The sequence below is a fragment of the Anabas testudineus genome, chromosome 9 (genome assembly GCF_900324465.2).
Source record: "Anabas testudineus chromosome 9, fAnaTes1.2, whole genome shotgun sequence".
Classification (NCBI taxonomy): domain Eukaryota; kingdom Metazoa; phylum Chordata; class Actinopteri; order Anabantiformes; family Anabantidae; genus Anabas; species Anabas testudineus.
In genome coordinates this window covers 22,410,280-22,420,984 of record NC_046618.1, presented here as the reverse complement: position 1 = coordinate 22,420,984, position 10,705 = coordinate 22,410,280, and the positions used below count along the sequence as shown (strand labels likewise).

The window sequence follows — 10,705 nt, the reverse complement described above, 5'->3', positions numbered from 1 at the left end:
TGCAGCGCTCAGACCACAACTAAATAATAATCCAGGTCACTGACTCGCAACCTGAACCCAGCAGGAACCCCAGAGCCTGGCAAAGGATCTGAGGACGTACTTTGAATGAGCAAACGTGTTTTCACTAAAGGCCTTCAGCTGACTGTGTAATACAGACCGTCTCCCAGCGGCTGAGTTGGGCTTCAATAATTGCTCAAGGGCACTCGAGCAGAGCACATGTTCAGATTGACAGAATTGACTGTTTTGGCTTTTAACTGTCACTGTTGTTCGCAGTGCAGACTGTTGCTCAATAGCTTTTGACCTTCAGTTGCCCAAGGAAAACAACGCACGCTGCTCCTGTGTTGCAGCTGCGTGTCTCTAAAAGTAACACGGCATCAGATCATTTATGTGTCGCAGGAAACTGTGGCATGTCCGCCTCCATGGTTTCATGCACTGTGTCACAAACTGTTTCTTTAGCTCTTGAGCTGTTACAGTGGAGCAGCATCTTGTTGTGACTCATCGTGTCAGTGGGTCATGACCAAGTCAGCCTGGTAAAATCAAGGAGAGATCTGAGAAAAGAAAGAGTTTCATGTGGTATTAAGTTTTCTTTTTCCTGCTGTGTGCTGTTAATCATGTCAGAACTCTTCGTGTTTGTTTCCTTTTGCTTGTGGTTTAGTGTGATTTGTTGCTGTTTAATGGTTGTGCACATGCAGAGCCTATTTTAACACTGAATCATGGTCGACATCATTTGACTCATGTTTAATGATTTGGGAACAGTTTTACATTCATAACTCTACCAATGCGCTCTTTTGCAGTGTTGCTTGTGGAGTTTTTGGCCCGGACACTGATCAGCCAGTAGCAGGATCAGCCAGATACAGGTGTATCTACAACATACAATCCTTAAAACCCATTCATTAATCTCTGTTCAACTGTCTGTGTGGCTTCTTAAACCAACTGGCTGCACCCGTTCAGGTAAGTTAATTTAAAGGAGGTGAGTACTTTTTTCACCTTTACGTTTTTATATCACTTTATTCTTCTTTGTAGTGATCTGCAGGACATATTGTTAATGACCAAGGCAGCTTGTTAGTTTTAGTCACTTTATTATTACTTCTTATCTTTGTGCACTGCTTTGACTCAGTTGCATTAGCTTGATTTGGCCACTTGGTGGAGCCAAATAGGTTTTTGTAATTTTCTGCTCTCAAAAAAAAAAAAAAGAAAAATGTTCTCACTGTTCTCTCTCACTTCTTCAAATATTATATTTGCCCTAAACAGCATTTCACAGTGTTATTTGTACATATATTTCCAATTTAACCTAAAGAAAAGACCTGTAAAGTATTTTATTGTATTTGTCATATTTCTTTATTATGATTATTTAAAGATTTTTATAACTCAGTGGCTCAGATCACTCAGATCAGCCTTGCATTATACCTGTCTGTCATTGTGTTACATTGACTCATTGAAGTTAATGCCATTTTTTTTTTTTTTCCTGCAGATGCCTTCTGGACGTTATAAGCTGTCACACACTTGTTGACCTTCTTCTTTCCGAAATGACCAAAGAGGAGCAAGGTAACATTTAGTATTCAGTACTTATTTATACATTTATAGCACTTGTAGTTTAGTATTTTCATTTTACACTAGTTAACCACTACACTCTGTGGAAAATATTGTACATTTTCTCAATTTTATACAGTTGAAACCATTATAAAGCCCCATTTATAATTAGCTCCACACATTCACAAACAGCAGTAAAGTGCTGCTCATGCAGGTTTTACTATAGCGGTCATAAAACTCTCAACTTTCTTTTTTTGCATGCCTGCAGCATTAAGGTAACATATACTGTATACTAGTCTATGTATATGTGCCTCATTAATTGATTTACATTTGCAACTACTGATACACGAACATGGTAACTTTCAATTCTTCTCTTAGGTTATTTGATGATACTTGAGCCAGCTCCATCTGCTGTAGATGTTTGTGTGTTGCAGCTGAAAGCTTCAAAACCTAGTAAGTTTCTAAGCCTTAAAGTGTGGCTTTTTATTTTTTCAACATCAAAAATGAACTCAGATGCCAAAAAAGACAAATCCAAAGTGTTGCTTGATAATTTTAAACAGTATTTTATTAACTCTCTTTAAACACAACAGAATCTTTAATAAACAGTTCCTCTATTTAAATTCAACAGTTCAAATACAAATGGATGAACATGAGGAGGAGGGGAGGAGGAGGGGAGGGGGGGGGGGGGGGGGGTTCAGTATGTACACAACAAACTACAACAGCACTCTGTGGTGAGGGAGGAGCTGTCAAGGCAAAGCAGACAAATCAGTCAAACAGATTTAACTTCATCTTCTTAGCTAGTACCTTGAAAAATAAGTGTCTCATACAAACCTGTATAAAAATAATAGTTAAGCCAATATCTGAGGACTACTTAAGCATGTTATGTACCTTTTACAAAATTAAATAACATAAAACAATTGTAAAATATCTGCATGACACACATATAAAGGTTTATAAATAAAACATAGGGGTGAACAATTTCTTTTAGTAATAATGAAAAAATAAAATTGTAGAAAGGGATATTTAGCGTGTGTAGGGTTTAAACAAATCCTCACTTCACATTATTCTACCATCTAATCCATTCAGACTGAACCACCAGGGGGCAGCACCACCACACATGTTCTACACGAGCAGAAACTAAAAAGGTAAGGGTGAGCGTTGGCCCACACACACACACACACACACACACACACACACACACACACACACACACACACACACACACACACACACACACACACAGCCTGACTTCTCATCTCAGCAGCAGAGGGCTATTTTAACACTGATTATCAGGAACAACAGGAAGCTGCCCTGCCGCCCTGTTGAAGGCATCACCATGCTTCAAACCAGTGCTTTTCAGAGCCAGCAGCATCTTAAACCCGAGTCCTGGCATCAGGAAGGGGCTTCAGAATCTGTTCGGCAGTATGAGAAACAGGCTGAAGCTTACTGAGGCCTTCAGTGTATCCTGGACAAACCACAAGGAAGTAGCTTCCTGCATAAAGTCACAAAACTTTATACGACACAAACAAAAAAATGTTCTTTAAAATGCAGCCAGTGCATTTGTTCTTACATCACAAAAGGAACAAAACCATCGGAAACGTGAAGAGAGAGAATCGTACAAAAGGAGAGAGCCCAAACAAACACAAACTACAAATCATGGCTAGCTTAATGATGAACAGTGTTGTAGGTTAAGGTTTGATTTCTCCGATGGGAGAATGCTGGCGTGTGGAACCAGAGAGAGTAGCGTTTCTGTCGTGTTAGCCAGCCAGCAGCTAACGTCGTAGCGTCAGTGGAAAATAACGTGTTAAACTGGCGGGGGAACAAACAACCCCAACGAGTCCGCTCACAGCAGGTTCAGGGAAAAAGCACCTTCCTCGGCCTTTACTGTGAGGGTCTGTAGCGTTTCCTTTCTTTTTAAAAGAAGAAGACTACAAAGTCTTACAAAGAGATGGAAGAAAAACAGCTGTCTTGAAATATACAGCACGAAGAGCAAGAGGGTAAAGGGAAGCAGAGCTTAATAGAAATCTGAAGCTGGGGGGAAGCAAAAGGTCCTCGCCAGCCAAAAGTAGAGATTGTCGTTTCCCTTCCAACACAGGGATACTTAGCGACGTTGACCGGGCACGGCCCGCTTGTCAGGGGTTTGTTTTATTCTGGCTTCTCCAGTCTGCAGGTTTAGACCCTGTTTAGCAGAGTGGATCTAAGGAGAGAAGAGAAAGAAACAGCAGTTAGCATCACGGGAAAAAGCAGAAACGTTTGATATTACGAGATCATAGTGGAAATGTTGTAAATGTGAGTTGCATCAACAGTTTATCCTCGGTGGATTTTGTAAAAGGGGGTGATGTGTGTAGAGACAATCTGCCGCGCAGCCGAGCAGCACGTTCTGCTGACGCAGCTCGGTTGGAATAAAGCGACAGATCGTGTCACAGTGGAGGCGAAAGCTCAGGGGGACGCAGAGAGCGTTGGCAGCAACAGGGAAACGTGACCACACACACACACACACACAGTTGAGTAACCAGCCTGAACCGAACACTCGCAAGGCTCAGGTTCCAAAACCTGCTCTCACCTCTGACCCATGCCAGCAGATCTGACTCATACGTCTGCACGTGGGTGGCTGAGTGTGTGGGGTCAGTTTTTGGCAACCTGCAGCGAGGCTGCCAGCTTTGAATCATGTGTCCATAAGTGCTGCTGCTATTTTTACATGTCTGTCTCATGTTTGTTCATAATCCACTTTTACTTGTTTGGGCTTTGTTGTTGCCATTTTTCTAAGATTTATGTCGAGTGCGGAACTTGTTTTTTAAGCGAAATTGGGTTTGGAGGACTTTAAAACACCTACACGCAGCTTTGTTACTTATTTAGATTGATGTTTTTCATTAAGTAAAAAAAAAAAAAGAGATATTTAAATATTTGTAAGATGCAATGATTTGTATAGTTTTGGCCACTAGAGGGCAGAGAAATCCACAACTCAGCCAAGTTATAACCAAAGTCAGTCAAATCCAGCAGTTGTGCAGCAAATCCTCCTTCGTGAAGGTAACAATGTTCACTTGTTGATAAAGAGATGCTGATTCAGCACTGTGGAAGACGTATTTTGTGCTTCAGAGCAGTGACTCTATTATTGAACTCAGCCTTGCTGAAAGAAATGCAGAGGTAAAAAAGGATCAGTGTCAGTGTGACACAATGCAACTCGACAGCGGCACAAACAACACCCTCCGAAACTATCAGAGCTGAATCAACATCTCCGTGAAGCAGTTTGAACAAAAACACGATCGCGTTCAAGCAGGACGATTTGTTTGCAGGACTGATTATGCTGCATTACTTATAGCTCGTGATCCTGATCGTGGAGTGACCCATTTTTTGTCTCTGCATCCCCGACTCAGATTGTGTCAATTACGACTTCAGTGTGTGATGAAGCAAGAGAAAATATGCCCGTGTCAGCTCTCTGGGGGTTTTCTCTGACGGGTTAGAGCTGTCTGAACAAAGACCATCCATCTATCAATCCATCTATCTATCCTCACACACATCCACAGGGCTGTGTGATGAGAGGGGGGGAGGGGGTGTGTCAAGGATGTCATTGTGTGAAAATGACTGATGTCTTTTGTAAGTGTCTACGCAAGCGATGATGTGACCAAGATGAATGATGAGCGCCTGTGTGTGTTTAATGCATTTAGTGAATAGCGCACAGGTCAGCATCAGTCTGACCTACATCCCCGAGGTGTCTGCCTGGTCAGTGGAGAGCCGGGCGGGGGGCTGTGGGTTGATGGGTGGAAACCCCTGAGGGGTGAGTATCTGTGTGAAGAAAGAGACGGAGGGGTTTATACACACCTCAGAGACTTCCATCTGTCTTTCTCCATGTTGTTCTCAGGACCTTCGCTCTCGTATGATGCCAGATACAGTGCTGCAGAGAGAAAAATCAGGGGTTAGTTCATCAGGTTTACAGTTTGTAAAGCCGATTCCACAGCTATCACTGCTAATATCAGCTGCTCTGCGTCCCTGGTCGACAGGAGGATGTCACCTGGTCAGGATGTGATAGGACTGTGCTGTTTTTAGGAAGGGCAGCCTCACACTTTATTGGTTAGTGCATTTTCCAGGCCTCCATGTGTCTCTCTGATAAGACGGTGATAAGAGCCGGAGTCAGTGACACGGGACTTTGATGTGGATTAAAAGAGACGGAAACTATCAGCGCTGCTCGAGTATGAGGGTGATAACAGGGTGTGTGCTGGATTTGAGCCTTAGCAGGAAGAGAGTCATTCTGTTTTGTCTGGTCTACTATACGTTATCAAGGACAAAGCACCAGAGGATGGAGTACATGACTGTACTTTCTGTTATTTATATCCACTGTCTATTCCTGTGCCCTCTTGACTTACTAGAGATCTTGGTATCATAACCATAATAGTAATGGGTTGTATTTCTTACATTATTTTGTTAGGACTAAATGTTGTTTTTAGTTTTATACCACATCTAGAGCTTTAATTTTAAGTAATAGTTTGACATTTTTGGAGTCAGGGCTCTGTCTAGATAGTTTTTTTACAATATAACATCATTCAGTGACTTTAAGGACAAAGTCAAAGTTTTACAGCTTTACTGTAGCTTCATATTTAGCATACTGTATATTAGAGTAATGTCACCTTGTGTGAATAATGTTCCTTTCTGATATGTGGAACTTTTTCTTCATTATTTATTTTGTGGTTAAGACTGTTAAACTCACCATCTTCAGTGAAGACGGGCGCAGTCAGCAGGTACTGCAGGATCTTGCGATCCTTCTCAAACGGACACTCCACCTTCTTCCACGTCATGAATTCACTCACTTGTTTGGCGAGTTCCCAGAATTTCTAAAATATAACCAACAAGAACGATGCACGTTAACATACAGAAGGGAATACCATGTTTGCACAAAATATTCATCTGATGTTTACATGAACAATGCATGCTGTAAATGACTCAGACCAGGTTTGAGCTACCAGATGCTAAATTTCCCAATAAAACAATTAATCAAGGTTTAAGAATTTGCCAGGTTCCTATGTGGACGTCCAGTGACCCTGAGCAGTACAGTGAGGGCAGGGCATTAAAAAAAAGGTTCCCAGGATAGAATATTTTCTTAAAATAGTGTCTGATTCAGTGTAGCTGTGACGCAAGAAGACTGGAAAAACTTGTGAGTCTTTGGTCACTGGTCAGTGTGTTTGTTCCATGGAAACAGCTGAATTTTACACAACCAGCTCTTACTTCTTCATTTTTTTAACACTCTTTGAAGAAGTGGAAATGAATAGCAGCAATTCTGTTGCCATGTGTAGTAAATACTGTGATATTTTCTGACATGAGGGGAAAACCTGGCATAATCTGCCCTACCTCAAAGTTGATGTGTCCGTTCGGCAGCCTGTTGGCACAGCCCTCATTGAGGAAGTAGATGTCTTTTATGAGCAGGCTGAAGAAAGGGATGACAATCTGCAAGACAACAGAAAGAGAAAGGGATTAAATTTCACAGAGAAGATGTGAGGGGAATTTCCAGGACTCCCAGGTGTATAATCCTTAAACAGTGTTTCAAAGGAAAAGCACTACAAGAGACAAAGAAGATCGAATCTAATGTTTACTAAGATTTTTTACACAAAACCACTTTTGTTTAGATCATCAACACAATTTCATCAAAAGTAAAATTGCTATTTTTGTGCAGCAGTGTGTATTAATATAACCTTTAATAACTTTCTCAGAATTACATTCTCCGAATGAAAAAAGAGAAGTGAAACTCGAGTAAATTTGACATTTGCAAGAGAAGAAGATAAAGAATTCCCCCTTTAAAGTTCCTTAAATAATTAATCACCACACTCAGAACATGATTTAGGTCACTGCATGTTAACATACAGTAGATGTTGCTGGAGCACCAGACTCCATTCAAATACCAGTAAATTGTAAGCTAGTGGGACTTTTCCTTTATTACTGGCAGAGAGCCAAGCATCAGGACATCAAGCTGGCTGGTTAAACCTACTGTTAATCAGTCGCAGCGACTGATGAATAAACACAAAACTCCACTCGTGTTTCTTGGAGTGAAGATATACTGCAAACCAGCATCATGACCTACATAAACAAACTCAGTCGCCTCTTTACTGAGCATCTCAACACGTCCCCACCCATGATTATCAAACATTAATGACAGTGGTGCTTTAAAAGAAAAAAAAAAAGCAGCAGACTGAGCTCTTCATCCTCTCTGTGTATTATTCAGCTAAGTCATTCTGTGTCAGAGGTTGCACTTGAATAAACCAACCACTCCCTTTATTCATGTTTTCAGTTCTATCCATTATGTCAAGCGAGTGAATTGATCTCATGTGTTTTTATTTAACTGTTCTTGGCTGACTTGTGTAGTAACACTTGTGAAATTCTGCATCCATCCTTTTTCTGGCTGCATCTTTCAACGAGATAACTGGGCCTAGTGACAGCAAAGTCACAAAGTCTGAACAGAATGTGCAGCGATGGGGTCTGCAGGGGCAGGATGTTGTTTACAAGGGGCATGCACCATCTGAAGATTGTTGTTATGCATGCAACACACGTCTGTAGACACATTCTGCTTGGAGAGATAAAAAGAGAGGAAGTGGTTTTTCACAGCTGGACACAGGGGAGTAGCTGAGGGGCAGCAGGTCTACATTTGTGGCAGGAATTAGATTTATCATAGATGATTATATGAATTAAAAGCTAATCGAGGTGGTGGTGTATTCATCATCACAAAATCTGCAGCCATGTTTCTGTTTTCGCTTTGTAACTGCTGAAACCATTAACAGAGCAACAGAAAGCTGTTCAGCAGCGATCTGGTAACAATCTTGATAATTATTTTTCAAGCACAAATCCACTGTTTTTCTAATGTGATTATTTGCTGGTTTTCAAGCACATTGTGAAGAGAATGTCAAACTTTTAGAGATTTCATATTTCAAATGATTTAATTAACAACCAGATTCAAAACTGATGTGTTTATTGTAATAAAATTATTCATAATTATTTCTATTGTTTATCCTTTGGTTCTTGATTATTCTCTGTGATTTAGTAAATCCTGTGTCCTTCAACTTTGATTAAAGCGTGTATTTGAAGCACACTGTGTGTAACTGGGTGTAAACTGGAATATTTTCTGCATTATTTCCTGTCAGCTGTTTAGTTGAGCTGTTGCTGCATAACCAAACTTGTCAGACAGCAAATCTGCTTTATATCAGCTCATGAGCAAACGTTACTGTGAATAAATCAACATAGCAACAACGGTCTGATGTCCATTAAAGCAAGATGCAAAGCTACAGCAAAACCGGATTTAAAGGAAGCAGAAATGTCAGTTTGATCAGTGATAAAGTCAGCAGCACGGTGGATGGCTGGGAGAGACTAAAAACAACCTCTGCCCCTCCCTAAAAGGATAAGTCACAAGGGCAAGAACATACCAGACTTGTTGGGAACTTTCCGTTTCACGACCCCAACCTCTTGGGTATGTTTGCATATCTCAGCTCCAACATTGTCTCACAAACCTCGGGGAGCAAGAAACATATTGACAGTACACTCTGTCTCTCTCTTTATATAAAAAAAAAAAAAACGGTTATTCAACATCCGATGACGTGAGATGAGCCTAACCACTGATGTCTGGCAGCTTATGAGCTTTACGCCGCTTCAACTCAGTCTGGGTGGGCAACTCAAGAAGAAGCAGGGAACACTATGTCTTCTGGAAGACGGCCATGTTTTCATTTTTGACTCCCCTTCACATTTTTGATTAGAGGAAACCAAAGACCCCCCTCATATCTTGACCCACTTATAACTTGACCTCTGCATGCCCTCTGAGCTACGCTGTTATGTAATCTCTGTCCCCGTCCAAGTGCACTCAAGAGGCTGCTGATGGTGAGAACACGATGGGAATGCAGCGCCCAGACGATAACATGACAAAACGAGCAGCAGCACTGTGGCTTGTTTTTCCGCTTTCCCTCAGCATCAGTTATTTCTATCGAGTTTGACGTCGCAGTACACGAAGATAAAGGCAGCGCGATAAGCATCTCAACTTTTGACAGAAGTGTAATCAGCTCTCCGCTGTAACATGCGTCAGCAACACTTTGACAGGGCGCTGTAGTGGTCAGGGCTCATTCTGAAGTGGCCTTCACAAGACACTAAACTCTGATTCTTCACTGTAAGTGACTTTGGGGTTTCAGCCAGATGTCTGAAATGTAAACAAAAGTCTGGAAAGCTGACGTGCAAACTTACTGAGTTTATATAAATGGTGGCTGCTGTTGGTGGTGGTCTGTCAGTACAAAAAAATGTTGGCCAAGTTCCCAGCAGTGGTGGGTTTTGTCTTTAATTGACAAGCTGCGCTTTAAATGTCTGCGTGTAAATTTAATTTGCACCCCACGATTTTGCAGAGAACAATGTGTACAGATAGGAGCTGCAAAACTGGAAAGTTAAAGGCATTTTCAGATAATACATATCTGCAGCCAACCTACAGCTCAGTCGCCAAAGGACTCACCTTCTCTCTGCTGCTGTTGGCGGTGATCGACCTCTGCGTGGCTCCTCTCAGTGCTGTTCTGTAGTTGTAGAAGTTGCTGGAAGGATCCATTTGGTGCTGAGGAGGAGGATAATTCAAAGGATCAGTTTAAGGACAAGCTAACATTTGAATTGAAATGAAATTGAAAGTTCTTGTTGTGATGCAGTGACTATCAGGATCCTGGTTAGGTTCTGTGCTGAAATCTTCCACCACATTAAACCATCACTATTTTGACTACAATAAATGATCAGCATAAAGAAGCGATAATGAAAGTCACTTGTCACTTATTGTAACCCTTATTGCACACCATAGTTTTGCAACTCCAACCCTCGCTGTTGTGAAAACTGTTTGGAGTCACGTGACTGGGGAATCACCAGAAAGACGACAGATACCATCACAAGCATAACCTTCAACAAACCAGCAACAGAGGAGCAAAGCAGCTTCACTCAGCTGTCAGAGCAAATTAGACCTCGGTGGGACAGACAATTCAGGATTACTCTCTGAAAACTGAAATGAAACACATGGGGCCAGTAAAAGGAAATCATCACAAGACAGAAACCTGTAAAGAGGTGAGGAGGTGTGTGATTGACAGGGAGAGAACAAGAGACCGAAGGAGAAAAGTGAAGGGAACCTAAAGAACTGAGGCTCTGAAAGATTTCAGGTCCCGCAGAGGGTCCCAACCCGAATCGTCTC

At 41.5% G+C, this 10,705-nt stretch overlaps 1 protein-coding gene across 2 annotated transcripts in view; it reads right to left on the bottom strand.

Annotated features, from left to right (window-relative positions):
• Positions 1 to 2,202: 2,202 nt before the first annotated feature.
• The window catches only part of rasgef1ba (RasGEF domain family, member 1Ba), a 26,364-nt gene continuing 17,861 nt past the window's right edge, over positions 2,203 to 10,705 (bottom strand). For both annotated transcript variants that reach the window (XM_026343348.1, XM_026343347.1), the window contains exons 10-14: positions 9,995 to 10,090; positions 6,871 to 6,966; positions 6,233 to 6,356; positions 5,350 to 5,422; positions 2,203 to 3,727 (exon numbers count right to left, since the gene is read on the bottom strand). In XM_026343348.1, coding sequence (XP_026199133.1) covers positions 3,703 to 3,727; positions 5,350 to 5,422; positions 6,233 to 6,356; positions 6,871 to 6,966; positions 9,995 to 10,090 — 414 coding nt within the window. In that variant the 3' untranslated portion in view covers positions 2,203 to 3,702. The remainder of the gene's footprint in view (positions 3,728 to 5,349; positions 5,423 to 6,232; positions 6,357 to 6,870; positions 6,967 to 9,994; positions 10,091 to 10,705) is intronic.